At 49.8% G+C, this 15,303-nt stretch overlaps 1 protein-coding gene across 2 annotated transcripts; it reads left to right on the top strand.

The window, feature by feature from the left end:
* The first annotated feature begins 600 nt into the window (after positions 1-600).
* Positions 601-14,538, top strand: TBX3 (T-box transcription factor 3). 2 transcript variants are annotated; one of them, XM_019641659.1, is made up of 8 exons: positions 601-1,889; positions 3,556-3,823; positions 4,775-4,834; positions 5,099-5,245; positions 7,176-7,252; positions 8,358-8,515; positions 9,938-10,614; positions 12,415-14,538. In XM_019641659.1, the coding sequence occupies exons 1-8, from the start codon at positions 1,501-1,503 to the stop codon at positions 12,874-12,876; spliced, it is 2,238 nt and encodes a 745-aa protein (XP_019497204.1). In that variant the 5' UTR covers positions 601-1,500; the 3' UTR covers positions 12,877-14,538. The 2 variants fall into 2 exon arrangements, with proteins under 2 accessions (XP_019497204.1, XP_019497205.1); XM_019641660.1 differs by lacking the exon at positions 4,775-4,834.
* Positions 14,539-15,303: the final 765 nt, after the last annotated feature.

Raw genomic sequence — 15,303 nt, 5'->3', positions numbered from 1 at the left:
GGATGACTGAGGCATTTCAGACGTGGGCTGAGCAACAGCGAGCGAAACGAGCTCTGGGGCTGCGGCGATCCTCTCGATAAGCCACCTAGAGGCGACTCGGTGCGTGCGCGCGCGCGCTCCCCGGTGGCGCCGCCCGCCCTCCCTCTGATCATGTTGACATATTCACAGGACAGGCAGTAGTACCGATGCGGCGCTGCGACGTTACAGTTTCCGACACCTTCTTTTTATAACTCGGCTCTATCCCCCAGCACTCGACCTGTGAAAACCACGCCTATGCAGCAACACAATTGGTCCGAAAGCGTCAAAGAGCCAATCAAGAGGCCTCCGGCTCCCTGCAGCCCACAGCAGAGCCCGACCTTCTAGAGCCGGCGAGCAGACGCCCGGGGAATTCTAGAGGCGGAGGAGGGTGGCGAGGAGCTCTCGCTGGCTGGCTCGCTCCCTCCCTCTCCTCGCGCTCCCTCTCCCAACTCCGTCCGTCTCTCTCTCTCTCTCTCTCTCTCTCTCTCTCTCTCTCTCTCTCTCCCTCCTCCNTGGCTCGCTCCCTCCCTCTCCTCGCGCTCCCTCTCCCAACTCCGTCCGTCTCTCTCTCTCTCTCTCTCTCTCTCTCTCTCTCTCTCTCTCTCTCCTCCTCCCCCCCCCCCCCTCCATCCTTCCTGCCCTGCGCGCCTGGACGCAGATTTAGGAAGCGAATTCGCTCACGTTTTAGGACACGGAAGACAGGCGCGGGAGGAGAGCGCGGCCAGATTTCGGATTGAAACCCAGACACCCTCCGGAGGCTCGGAGCAGAGGACGGAGGAGGCGGCGAACGGAAGCCAGGGCGCCGTTCAAGTTTTGATAGCGCTGGTTAGAAGAGGGCTTAAATCAGAGTGGTGTTTTTTTTTTTCTTCCCTCTCTCTCTCTCTCTCTCTCTCTCTTTTTTTTTTTTTAAGGAGAGAGACTTTTTCCGCTCTCTCGCCGGCAGTTAAAGCCGGGTCCAGCGCAACGGCAGGCGCCGCCTGCGAGAACGAGGCAGAGGCAGAGAGATAGGGGGGCGGGGGGTGGAAAGAAGAAGGAGAAGAAAAGGTAAAAAAAGTCTCCTAGGAGAACTGTTCGCATTTGCAACAAAGAACTGGGGGCTGGGGCGCGGTCCCCGGGACCCAGGGCTGGAGTGTCTATTTCGAGCTCCGGCGCGAGTCGAGAGCCTTGCTCGCTGTCTTCGCCTCTGAAACCGACTTGCAGGAGCGGCTTTTTAAAAACGCAAGGCACCAGGACAGTCACCCCAGCGACTATGTCTCCTGATCGCTCGCCTTGCCCTCTTTAAAAGCGGCATTCTCCTCCCCAAAAGACACTTTCCCCCCTCCCTTTGAGTTGCTTTAGTTGTGTTTGGTGGGGTTTTTTTTTTGCCTTTTTTTTTCCTTTTTAAAGTATGTGCTGCTGTTAAAAAGCAAAGCAAAACAAAACAACAAAACAGCAGCGGAGGACTTGTCCCCGGCTGGAGCCCAGCGCGCCCGCCTGGAGTGGATGAGCCTCTCCATGAGAGATCCGGTCATTCCTGGGACAAGCATGGCCTACCATCCGTTCCTACCTCACCGGGCGCCGGACTTCGCCATGAGCGCGGTGCTGGGTCACCAGCCGCCCTTCTTCCCGGCGCTGACTCTGCCTCCCAACGGCGCGGCGGCGCTCTCGCTGCCGGGCGCCCTGGCCAAGCCGATCATGGATCAATTGGTGGGGGCGGCTGAGACCGGCATCCCTTTCTCGTCCCTGGGGCCCCAGGCTCATCTGAGGCCTCTGAAGACCATGGAGCCCGAAGAAGAGGTGGAGGACGACCCTAAGGTGCACCTCGAGGCCAAAGAACTTTGGGATCAGTTCCACAAGCGAGGCACCGAGATGGTGATTACTAAGTCGGGAAGGTAAGCAAGCCAGCCGGGGGCCCTTCCCGCGAACGGTTGGAGGGTTTTTCCCCTCCCTTTCTCTCTCTTCTCCCAGGACAGTCAGTTTGTCAGTAATTTCGGCTTAGAGGAAAACTTCAGTCCCCGTGGTACTGTGCACAGACACTCCCGGGCCTGATCCTGTGGCAGGAAATTTCAGCTTACCTGGGTGTCTGCAGGCGGCGGGTTTTTCCTCCCCAAGTTAGCATCCTGGGTTTCCTACAGGATAGAATTTTTTTTCGGTGGAGCCCAGACATTTCTGCAAGGAGAAAGAAAAGCACCTCACCGCAGGAGTTGCATTGTTCAAATCTTTCTGGAACATCTTTCTGGCCTTGTTGATGTTTTGTTTTTGTCTCTGTTTCATTTTGTGCTCAGAGAGAAAAATGTAAAGCCCCTTTCTTTTGTGTGGTAGCGAGAGGCCTGACACCAGCTCCTCTGGCTGTTTCTGCCCTCCCAGCCTAGCCTCTGAGTCTGGAGGGGACCTGAGCCTGTGGCTGCCAGGGTCAGAGAGGAATCGAATCGTAGGGCCGCTGGGTTTGTTTGTCCACACTGCTTCACCGTGTCTGTAATCCGAGGGAGAGTTCAGCAGGCGATTTTGGGATAATTACAATTAGGTTTGCAGACCCAAGGAGCCAGTGGGGAGACCGAGCGAGACAAATGCTCCTGTATTATGTGCAAATACTATCAACCATATTTTATGTAACGTTTAGAGGTCCTTGCCTGACCCGAAACTGGCCTTGTCACTCAAAATCACAGATTTTTTTTTATGGCATTGAAGTCTATCAAGGCATAAAGTTGAAAGAATAAAAATAAAATGCCTCGCTTGATGTCTTCTGCTTTCTTCTGTGTCTTTCCAAGTTAAAGGAGGCCAAAGTTGGGCATAAAAATCCTCAGACCCAGGAGACATTTAGCCAGTTTCACAGCAAAGTGCTTCCTTTTAAGTCGAGAGTATAGAATGCCAACACTTCTGGGAAATAAACAGCAGTTTGGTGGCACAATCTTGCCGTTTGGGACTGGCCTGAGCAGTTGGGGGAATGTGATTAGCAGCTCCAAGGCAGCTTGGTTATCAGGCCCGGGAGTCCACCCCAATCTACAAAATTCGTTTTTAAGAACTCATTGAGTCCAGTTTCATTTTGCCAGCAGCGGGGCTGCTGTGCTGAAAGCACGGGTACAACTTGACGTTTATTTCCTTGATAAGTTGAACCTTTTCTCATCGACGGGTGGTGAAAAATTCTAGCCTTAACTGACCGCACTTTAAAAATCCTGCTCCAAGCTGTTTAGAACTAAACACCCACAGGAAGAGGCATGGGCAAGAATTTCTCTATAAAGAGGGCAATCTATATAAAGTCACGATCTATAAAGAGAAAAATATACGAAGAAATTTTGAGACGATGTAGAGAAATGCAATGCCATAATTCCCTTGTTTTGAGTCTTGGGACATTTAAAGATTGAGAAATTGAGCCTATTTAATTCTCTGTTGTGGAAGAAAACAATTTTCCACCTAGCCACTCTGCTCTGAAACATATACGCTCATCCTTCATAGTAGCACATTTTAAATTTAATTTAAACATTTTAGGCTCCATAGAGACTCAAACCCAGGGAGATTCTAAGTGACTGATTTTTTTTTTTCTTTTCTCTCCTATTGCAGGCGAATGTTTCCCCCATTTAAAGTAAGATGTTCTGGGCTGGATAAAAAAGCCAAATATATTTTGTTGATGGACATTATAGCTGCTGATGACTGTCGATATAAATTTCATAATTCTCGGTGGATGGTGGCGGGTAAGGCTGACCCTGAAATGCCAAAGAGAATGTATATTCACCCGGACAGCCCGGCTACCGGGGAACAGTGGATGTCCAAAGTTGTCACTTTCCACAAACTGAAACTCACCAACAACATTTCGGACAAACACGGATTTGTAAGTTTCCTCACTCCCTTCAGTAAAATGTTCTCTTTCTCCCCTCTAACAAAGGCAGTGCTTCCCCCATGCCATGTAAAATTGTGAGTTTCTGCTCAGACTTCTCCCTTGCTCTCTGTAGTGAAACGTAGTGAACTTGTTGGAGCAGCTGTAGAGTCGGAGCGAGGACTCAGAGTCGGGGGTGTTTCTCTTTGGAGAAGGGAAGGCCTGGCGTTGTAAAAGAAACAAGGTCAAGAAAGCGGACCAGTTCCTGTTCTAGGGCAATTTCAGGTCTTGGGAAAAGCCTGACCTGACAGTGAAGTTAAAAACGAATCGCTAAGATAGAAAACCAATGTTGAAATTATGTATTCATAAAGGATTTATTTGAAGCTATCATCCGCATATATATATTTTTTTGAAACCAGCCATTTTATTTCTTGGGAGAGTTTTAAGGTTTGAAGCCTTGACTACATTGGGTAAAGGGTGTGATTCCATTTTGGGGGAAGACTTTTTTCTTTTGCTAAAAAAAGAATCCGGTTTAGGTGAAAAGTCAGGTTTACTAGAAATGAGGCCGATCTCTGGTGTAAAAATCGTGTGTGTGTATGTTGAGAGTGGATACATTCCGTGGGAGCATATTTAGAAACTTTCAGGAGACGTGGATTGCTTGTAAAAGTCAAGCAAAGGACCTTTTGCCCCTGGCCCCTACCCCTCCCCAACATTTCAATAAAATAAACAGCGATAAGCGAGGAATAAGCAGAAAGATTAGGCTCAGGAAGACGAGAAAGGCGCGCGGAAATATCTTCAGCGGGCAGGAATTGCATTTGAAGCCCTTGATTTGATTAAGGCGTAAATATTCCTCTCTAGAGTTCAGCCTTTCAGGGTTTTAAGTGGAGTGGGCTCGTCAATTAGTGGGCGCTTAAAGGACTGGATTATTTTGTAAATTAAAATGCATGTTTTTCTCTATCTTTTAAGACTTTGGCCTTCCCAAGTGATCACGCAACGTGGCAGGGGAATTATAGTTTTGGTATTCAGGTAGGCTAGGGTTCAAGGTTCGAATGAACCTCAGATGGTGAGGGTGGGGGGACCCTTTGGAAACTGACGAGCAATTTGGATTCTCCGGAAGATAACATCTGTGGAGGGAAATGTACCCAAAAGCGGTGCTCCCAGGAGGTGGGCTCGGTCCAACCGCGGTACCCTCCGGTGGGGTAGCTGTCAGCCTGGCAGGGGTCCTAAGTTCCTGTTTGACCCTCTAAATCCTTGTTTGACGTGTGTCTCTCCTCCTCCCTGCCCCTGCAGACTATATTGAACTCCATGCACAAGTACCAGCCCCGGTTTCACATCGTCAGAGCCAATGACATCCTGAAACTCCCTTATAGTACATTTCGGACGTACTTGTTCCCCGAAACCGAATTCATCGCGGTAACGGCCTATCAGAACGATAAGGTAACCGAAGACGCTTTTCTTTTTAAGGGTGATATTTTTCTTGTCCTTTAAGCTGCTTTGGGTGAGGAGGAGAAAGTCGCAAGAGGATTGGGACGGGGGTCTTGGCGTTTTCTTTTGGGATTTGACCGTCTGTGGAGCTTTTGGGCAAAGGGGCGCTAGCACATTGCAGAGGCAGACGAAGAAAAAAAGAAAGAAAAAAAAATGCCAAACTCACTTTGCCAGTGAGAAGCTCCTAGAACCTCTGTTGCTGGTGCCGCACCCCCACCCCACCCTGGGTTTTCCCCTGTTTGTTTCAAGGTTCATCCTCTTCTTCAGGAAGAAGTTTCAAGGAATCAGCTAAAAGTTTTAAGGCAAAAGCCACTGGGGATACTGGGAGGAGAATCCCAGTAGAGACCAGCTTTTCTACCCTAGCCAGAAATCCCGAGTAGCTGATCTGGTTTTTATTACCTTTTATGCTGCTGTGCTTTTTATGGTGTGTGTGTGTGTGTGTGTGTGTGTGTGTGTTTGGAAAAACCTACCCTGATCACAGGGTCATGCTAATTGAGTTGTCTGAGGCTTTTGAGAGGAGGTAACCAAAGTCACCACTTCATTTGAAGTTTTTTTCTCCCTTGGACCTGAGGCCGGGGATTAAGCGTGTCCCCACATAGAACAGCAGGCAGCACCTGGTATGTAAAATGTTGGTGGCCTGAAGGTCATGGGCACACAGCACAGAGACACAAAGTGACTCTCGCTGCTGATCCACCAGTTGCCAGCTTGCTGTTAGCAGGCAGTTATGGGGGTGGGGTGGGGGTGGGAGGGCAACTGAGGACCCCTGCTCTTCAACCTCTGAACCCTGGACCTCAATGGGAGTCCAACCCACTGGACAGCACCCGCATTTTGAATGCGCTATCACTGTAGGTGGGTCCTCTGTGGCCAGCTGATGGGGGTGCTTTCAGGTATATTTCCTCAGTATGGAGATTAAGATATCATGACCTCTCTCTGCAAGTTTTACACACAGGAATTTATTCCAAGAACAAGAACCAAGCCAAGGGGCCCTTTTCCACCTCTAGGGAGCTCTGTATATATTATTTTTTTCCCCCCAAAGGGAAGGGATTTGAAAGATTACATACTATGTATGGCATTTTTCTATCAGTGTGTAGAACGCATGCTCTCTCTAGACCCAGAAGCCAGTGAATCTTAAGTTGTTAGTGTAATAATAAATTGTAGCATTTTTGATCAGACAAAGAGGCCACGGGCCTTCACCTAATGGCGTGGCAGAGCATATAAATGAAAACAAATGTTTCCAGTGGTCATTCGGTCCTTTTAAATCTGTAATTGTCAATATTGTAATTCCTCAAACCGTCCCCCCTCCCCCAGCAAAAAAAATCAAACCCACTCTGGCACAAGGGTAACGAAACCCCATAAATCATTTTATTAGATTCACAGAAAAGGTTGGAGAGTGTGTGTGTGTGTGTGTGTGTGTGTGTGTGTGTGTGTGTGTGTGTGTGTGTGTGTTTGGGAGCAGGAAATATGCCGCAACATATTTTATGATTAATTGCACTGTATAAAAAAAAGTCAAAATGAAAGCATACTTTTAAGATCTACAGGTTGTCCCTTTTGACTGTTCTGACAACTTTTCCATTTCTAAGCCCAAGCAGCATGCTTCGCAAAGAAAAGAATGAGGGATTTCCCAGGTAGGGTAATTTCGGCCTGGAATCCCTTCTTGGCCTCCAATGGGAGACCCAAGACATGATAGTTTCCTTTGATGTTTATCTCAGACCCTCCAAACTTCTGCTATTATCTCCTCTCCCTTTCTCTTTAACCTGGCAGATCCGAATGAGGTCTCCTGGTGGCAGTCAAATTTCTAGTCAACTGAGTTGGGAGAAACACCCCCAGAACATACTAGAAAATGAGGCCAATGTGTCTTTCTTGCTTGTGTCTCCTCCTGTAGATAACTCAGTTAAAAATAGACAACAACCCTTTTGCAAAAGGTTTCCGGGACACTGGGAATGGCAGGAGAGAAAAAAGGTAAGCTGAGATAGTTCCTTATTTCTCAGGTAATTTAGAAAAATCACTTTGCTAGATCCCAAGTCTCAACTGTTAGAAGTGGGATGCTGGCACTTATATTGAGAAGGGGAGGGAAGGGTAGGAACTCATTTACCCCCCCCCCCATGCCATGTGCTTGCTGATTTTAGCACGCTATACTTCTTCCACCTACTTGTTACCTTAAAGGAAATTAACTAGGCCACACCATAGTTCTCTCTGCAAGAAAAGCATCAGGGATAATTGATTATATACAGATGCCTATTAATTCCTAATTAATTGAAGTTCATCCAGGGCAGGTCCCAGGAAAGGACTAAGCCATGCACAAAAATGCTTTGGAATTTTTGCAGTCTCGTCCTGCAAATACCATCAGACAGAACTGAATACCCTGGAGAAATCTGTGGTTCCCTTTTTCATGGGTACATGTATCATTTTGCATTAAGCAGACAGCTGGATAGTATATAAAAGAAGCTCTCCACTCCCCCACCCGCTTTCATAGAATTTCTAAACTCCAGAAAATCAACCCAAATTTTTAACCTATCCCCTCGGGGGGGTTGGGCATTAAAAAATAATTTCTAACATCTAAACAGATTTTTTACTCCAATTAATGTGTTGGTGAACCGATTACAGAAAAGTGCACCATGAAATAACCACTTCCTCCCAATCTTAGCAACCAAGTGGGGAGCTTGTAGGCTGTTTGTGTTCACCGGGCCCGGGTCCCCCGGTCCCCTCCCTCTGCCAGGCCTGCTGTTCAGCTGTCTCTGGCCAGCTCCAACCTCCCCTCTTTGCTTTTTGCTTTTAAACAAAATATCAGTGCTCAAGCCCATGCCCTTCCCTGAATGAAACTCTGATCTTGAATAAATGCAACCTGAGCCGCCTTCCTGGTGCCACCCTCTTCAGCCCAGTTAGAGGGTCAGGAACAATGCGTAGGTCTGTGGGGCTGCCCCCAGGCAAGCAGATTGCAGAATTAGTGTTGTCCATGGGCAGCAGGCAAGGTGAGGTGTGTGTGCCTCTTTGGAGTGGGTGAGACACCTAAAGAGGGGAAATGTATGTTCCGGTCTGTAATGCTGGGTGTGGGCTTCTGCCTCAGGAAACAGCTCACCCTGCAGTCCATGAGGGTGTTCGATGACAGACACAAAAAGGAAAATGGCACCTCCGATGAGTCCTCAAGCGAGCAGGCAGCCTTCAGCTGTTTCGCTCAGTCCTCGTCCCCAGCTGTCTCCACTGTTGGGACATCCAACCTCAAAGGTAAGCCTGGTCACCTTCGATTTCTGGACTCCAGGTCTTGGAGGCCTGGAAAAATTGGGGACTGGGGCACCCACCAGGGAACTTGCCCTTCAAAAGCTACAGGCCCTTCTTCAAGTCAGGAAACCGGAGCCAACATTCAAAAAGGGTGATCAGGTGTGTGCGCCCCCCTCCTAAGCTAGTGTGAGGAGAGCTCAGAATCCCTTCCCCTCCAACCTTAGTTTGACTGGGAGTCAGGGTGGTGTCTATGTATTCCCTCTTGGTGGGGGGCAGCTTAGAAAACTGCCTGGAGCACTTTCTCCGCCCTCCCATTGTCTCCAAACAAGCAGCTACTGACCTTTTACCATCTTTAAACTCAGAGGTATAAAACGTGTTGGGCTGGGGGAGGCCAGGGGTTCTCTGCCACCTGGAACAGACACCGTGGTGGGCAAGAAAAGATACAAGTTAGAGAGCAACAACCTGTGAGAGGGAGGAGATGGAGCCCAGGGGATGTGAGCTGGGGAGGGGAGGGGAGGGTGTTCACTGGGAGGGGTCGAGATGGTTCAAATCCCCAGTTGGTTTCCTGTGTTTAAAGAGCAAAGAGCTATTTCTTTGGAAAGATACACACACTCTCACAACGGGAAGAAACCTGTTTTTTATGTTTAATAAAAAATGAAAGTCTTTTCTGTCATCAATCCATTTAAGCTTTAAACATAAAATAGGATCCCGTTTTCTTTTTTCCTGGTAGGACACCCACAGAGGGTGTGGTGAGAGCAAAAAGAATCTATGAGTGTCCGGGGTTGGAGGGGGCTGCCCATCACCCGTCTCTGTCTGATGGGACTGGGGCTAACGGAGAGGCCCAGTGCAGTGTGTGTGTGTGTGTGTGTGTGTGTGTGTGTGTGTGTGTGTGTTGGGGGTAGGGGTGTTCATTTCTGCCACTACCAATTCAGGTGTCAGGGTTCTTTCCCAACAAATCCTTCCGAAAGAATTCACACATTTGTGGAAGGTGCAGATCTAGACAAAGACCCCAATGGTGTTCCTGCAGTGAGTGTCAGTGTAAGTTACTTTTTATTTAAAAAAAAGTAAATTTGCAACCGAATACGAAACGGTGAATAAAGGCATAGTCGGACACAGTAGGAGGTCAAGCCATGCTGGTAAAAAAAAAAAAAAAGTAAACTTCATTACTGACTTGGGGGGGAGGGTGTCAGTCTAGTTAAATACCTTAAATTCATTATTAGCTTATTGACTCCACTAAAGTTAGGAAATAGCATCGCCCCCATTTTGCAGACGAGAAAACTGAGGCACAGAGCAGTTAGGGGGGGCTTGCCGGGTGTTACCCAGGTAGCAAGTGGCCGAGCCAAGATTCAAACTGGGGAACTGGCTTTCCACGGGTGCAGCTCGGAGCTAACGCCCTTCCGCCCTGCTTCTGTTCCCCTCCTATGGCAGATCTGTGTGCCAGCGAGGGCGAGAGCGACGCCGAGGCCGAGAGCAAAGAGGAGCCTGGCCCCGAGGCCTGCGACGCGGCCAAGATCTCCACCACCACGTCGGAGGAGCCCAGCCGCGACAAGGGCAGCCCGGCGGTCAAGGCGCACCTCTTCTCGGCCGAGCCCGGCGGCCGGCCTCGGGACAGCGGGCGGATGGACAAGGCGTCTCCCGACTCGCGTCACAGCCCGGCCACCATCTCGTCCAGCACCCGCGGCCTGGGCGCGGAGGACCGGCGGAGCCCCGGTCGTGAGGGCGCGGCCACGTCCAAGGCCGAGGAAGCGCGCGCGCTGCCGGGCAAGGAGGCCTTCGCGCCTCTCACCGTGCAGACCGACGCGGCCACTGCGCACCTGGGCCAGGGCCCGCTGCCCGGCCTCGGCTTCGCCCCGGGCCTGGCCGGCCAGCAGTTTTTCAACGGGCACCCGCTCTTCCTGCACCCGGGCCAGTTCGCCATGGGGGGCGCCTTCTCCAGCATGGCCGCCGGCATGGGGCCCCTGCTGGCCACCGTGTCCGGGGCCTCCACGGGCGTCTCAGGCCTGGATTCCACGGCCATGGCCTCAGCCGCTGCGGCCCAGGGACTGTCGGGGGCGTCCGCGGCCACCCTGCCTTTCCACCTCCAGCAGCATGTCCTGGCCTCGCAGGTATTTATTTATCATCCTTTCTCCTCTCCAGCCCCCACCTCCCTCCGTTCACTGTTGGATACTAGACCCTCGCCCAGTCCCCCGGCCCGGTAGCTTTACATGATAATAGTAACTGCTAGGGGCAAGGCTTATCTCATTGAAGCATCGTAACCTCACACTTCCCCTCCCCCCAGGAAACCTGAATTTTTTTTTCAAAGTTAAGGGCTGTTTCTAGCAGAGTAGGTAGATAGTAATAACTATACCCAGCACCGTGTTGTGCTAGGCACTCCTGTAAGTACGTATTTGATTGATTCCGACTTCTGTGGGACTACTTTCTAGAGGAGGCCCGGAGATGTTGAGAAACTTATCCAAGGTCACACAGCTGGTAGGTGGTGGAACTAAGACTCTACCCCAGGCAGTCCCACTTCAGGGTCTGTGATTTTTTTTCACTTCAGAGCTGAAATGTCTTTCAGATGTCTCAGAGCCAACCTTTCCCCCAAGGAATTAAACAAGGGGAGCACTGGCCTGACGAGAGGAAGTGACTCCCTGGGTGGGAACTGAGTCTTGAGTTTTCCAGCCTTTTCTCCCAATTCGAGAAGCTTTTCCCCTGCCCCCCTCTTCCAACCCCCGAGCAGGCCAGCCTGTTCCCCAAAGGGGTTAATGGTTTGTGCACACGTGGGAAATGTCAGCAGAGAGGGACAGCCTGGCGGCCTCTGTATGGTTCAGACAGCTGTGCTGGGACAGGGGGTGGCAGAGGAGAAGTCTCAGGCCGCTTGGAAAGGCTCTGAATTGGCAAAAAGGTTCTGTGGGGTTTTCTGCATGCCTTTGCCTTTTGTTTTCTCTGGGCACATTCTTCTTCCCTTCCCTGAGCCAAGAGGCAGGATTGGCCTCTCACTCTGGGGGAGGAGGGGGTTGAGCAAAGGGTTGGTTTCTGGCCTTTCTCAATTCCTGCCATCTCCTCAGCGAGCCCCTCCTGGTGACCCCGTCGTAGGTGGGCAGGTGATAGGTGTGCAAGGGGCGGCGTGGGCCAACAAGTAAGAGGCAGGTAACTGGCCCAGGTCTGGGTCCCTGGATTCCAACTTCTGCTTCCTGTCACTTTGCTAGCTGAGTGATTTCCTGGGCCCCCGGGGCCTACCTCAGTTTCTCCACCTGCACTACCAGCGTATCAGGCTAGGTTACTTCTTTGTCTCTGTCTGTATAGTAAACCCCCTTTTCCTCCCCACCCCCACCCTTCCCAGTTTCCTTTTGCTTAACTTCCCTGGATTTTTTTTTTTCATTCGCAACACTTCTAGGGTTGAAGTAGGAGAGTTTGGGGGTGTGTGGGGGGGTCAAGATGAAAAATAATGATGTCTAATAATTTATGCCGTCTGGTGTTCACTCAGCTCCCCCTGTGGGGTAGTCCCCATTTAACAGGTGCAACGACTGACCCTGCTGGGAGAATTTCTAACAGACCTGCTGGCCAGGCACCTTACATAGCATAGCGAAGGCATTAGCTCATTTACTATTCAAAGTCCCCCAAAGTATATGAATTATTTAATATTTCCCTGGTTGTTTGGTTGTTTGTTTTTTCACATAAGAAAGCTGAGGCACAGGGAGTGAAGTATCTAGGCCTAGAGTGACACAGCTAAGCTTTGGACCTAGAGGAATAAGTCCCCCTCTCTCTTCCACTCCACACCCCCAGGGGGAGAGAGCAATGACTCGCGCAAGGTCCCAAGGTGGTGGTGGAGGGGCGGAGGGGGGGAATCGACAAGGCTGGCGTTTTCCCCACCGCGCAGCCCCTTCTTGGCTGACTCGCTGGATGCATTTCTTTTCCTTCCCCAGGGCCTGGCCATGTCGCCTTTCGGAAGCCTGTTCCCTTACCCTTACACGTACATGGCCGCGGCGGCGGCCGCCTCCTCTGCAGCGGCCTCCAGCTCCGTGCACCGCCACCCCTTCCTCAATCTGAACACCATGCGCCCGCGGCTGCGCTACAGCCCCTACTCCATCCCCCTGCCGGTCCCCGACAGCAGCAGCCTGCTCACCACCGCCCTGCCGTCCATGGCGGGGGTCGCGGGGCCCCTGGACGCCAAAGCCGCTGCCCTGGCCGCCAGCCCGGCCTCGGTGGCCGTGGACTCGGGCTCAGAACTCAACAGCCGTTCCTCCACCCTCTCCTCCAGCTCCGTGTCCTTGTCGCCCAAACTCTGCCCTGAGAAAGAGGCGGCCACCAGCGAACTGCAGAGCATCCAGCGGCTGGTCAGCGGCTTGGAAGCCAAGCCCGACAGGTCCCGCAGCGCGTCCCCATAAACCCCTCCCCAGAAAAGCCTTTTCATTCCAGTCCAGTCACGTCTGCAGTGCACTTTGTTGGATGTAAAATAAACCACGGACGTGCAGTGTGGGGTAGCCCTGCTTTGTGCGGTCCTGTCTGGGAAGGGGTGCCGGACTCCCTCGAGAGAATATGCTAGAAACAGGCTCTGTCTTCTTGGCGTGGTTTATATATCCGGGATCTGGCTCAGATTCTGGGGGCTCAGAAACGTCTGTTGCATTGAGCCGTTGGGGGTGGGAGTGAAAACAGGTCTGTCCAGAGCACCTCCAGTGAGGCTGGTCTGGGAAGCCTAGGAAGAAAAAGGTAGCCAGGTGTCCCAAGAGGGGAGGCGTTGAAAGACTTCTCCCCCAGTGCAGATTTATATATTTTTTTCCTTCACCGTGTCAAGTGGAAACAAAAACAAATAAAATTAAAAAAAAATACCGGGGGCAAATGAATACATTAACATGATTCTGTTTGTGAAGATTAAAAAACTTTATAGTGACTTGCGTATCAGTTCTAAAGAAATGACTGAGCAGCATTGTTTTTGTTTTTTTTTTTCCGGGGGGGTGGGGTGTGGGGGGGTGGGAGTCGTTGCCAGCTTTGTTTAGTCTCTATTAAGGAAATCTGTGTCTTTTTAATATTCTTGTGATGTTTTAAGAGCCGCTATCGGTCTCTTCTTGCATGTTCCACAGTGATGTATTTGTGGTTTTTCATTTTGAATGCTTGCTTTTTAGAGAGAAAAGAACATGACCCCACACCTTTTACCCAGTTCTCATCCGCAACCCCAAGGGGGAGGATGTAAAGGGAAGAGGTGGGGAAAACACACAAAAAAATGAGTTTATTTTATCTAAGCTCTGTAGCAGGATTTCATGTCTCTCTGGCGGTTCTTTCTCTTTCCTGTATATGCAATAACAAGGTTTTAAAAAAAATAATAAAGAAGAAGCGAGACTATTAGCAAAGTATTTATGTAATTATTTGATAACTCTTGTAAATAGGTGGAATATGAATGCTTGGAAAATTAAACTTTAATTTATTGACATTGTATATAGCTCTATGTAAATAGGATTGCAGCTGTCAGGTTTTGTGTTCTTGTTTTCCTTTAGTCAGTTTTATTTCAAGGTCACAGGATTGCTTTTAAAACTAGAAAACACACTTTCTGCACCAATACCAACACACTTTCAAAAGCGTTAATCTGCAAAAAAAAAAGTTTTTTCTTTTTTAATGTCCAAGAGTGAGGGAAAGTGCTATTGCCTATTTTACCCAAAATTAGGAAGGTGGGGCCACTTCCCAGCTCCACCTTAAATTCCTCAAAATATAACATCCTAAGAGTGGTTCTAATGTTGCTTGGGGGTCGGAAGGGTGGGGAGTACAGAGGCTGTGGTTTGACTTTCTAATTTTTCTTTTGTATTTGTATTTGCTAGTCTCTGATTTCTTCAAATGAAGTGGAATTGACTATTGTCTTCAATTTGATGGTGTTTTGAATTGGTGCCTATAGAGATATATTCACAGTTCAAAAGTCAGGTGCTGAGAGATGGTTTAAGACAAAAACTCATGAAGGTATACTTTGTGTTATAATTGTTGATGAGTTCTTTGGTTTTCTGTATTTTCCCCCCTCTCTTTAAAACGTCATTGAAATTTCAATAAATTTTTATTGAAATGTCTTTGGGCCTGTGTTAAGTGCTTTCTTTAGGGAACTTTCTTGAGAGCAGAGTCTTTCTCCTTCCTTCCTCTATCCCCTTCCCTTTGCCTTTAAGTAATTAAGACCGCCCCCACTGAACCAAAATGAGATGTCACTCAAGTTACAAAGTTAAAAACAAAAGTCCCTTACTCGGTCGAAGAGAGCCAGCCGCTTCAATCTGAAATTACTTTTCCTTTAAATTAGGGAGCAAAACGAGAGACGGAAGGGGGCTGATTAGAACTGGATAGAATAGCAATTTCAGATACTTCAGTTTTAATGGAAAAAGAATGCTCCCCTCCCTAAGTCAGCGTTTCCCACACAGATCCGACCAAAAATACGTTAGAGGACTGTGAACGTTTTCATTTTAGCCTCGCTCTCCATTTTCACCTCCATATGGGAAATCCAAGTCAAAAATACCCTTGCACCAGTGTGCACAAAAGCTAGCAGAATCTCCTCTGGGCCAGCCCCAACTTGGCAAGGCAGCAACCCCCCCCAGGTTGCAGGAGAAGTGGAGGAGACAGCGTTCCCCCTGCAGTCCCTGGTGTCTCAGATGGACCAGGCTGACCCAAGGCGCCCCGACGAGGCCCCATCCCGAAGTCCTGCGTGCAAAGAGCGGCCAGCTCCGCGCAAAGTTGGCTGTGTCACGCGAGGGAGGTGGCCAGTTTTCCCCGCAAGGAAAGGTAATTCCAGGGCGCATATTTGACCCCCTCCAAGGGGAAAGTCACCCAGGAGGCTGACACCCTCCTCC

The sequence above is a fragment of the Hipposideros armiger genome, unplaced genomic scaffold, assembly GCF_001890085.2.
Source record: "Hipposideros armiger isolate ML-2016 unplaced genomic scaffold, ASM189008v1 scaffold_62, whole genome shotgun sequence".
Taxonomy (NCBI): domain Eukaryota; kingdom Metazoa; phylum Chordata; class Mammalia; order Chiroptera; family Hipposideridae; genus Hipposideros; species Hipposideros armiger.
The sequence above is the reverse complement of the archived record's forward strand: the minus strand, read 5'-3'. Positions and strand labels throughout refer to the sequence as shown.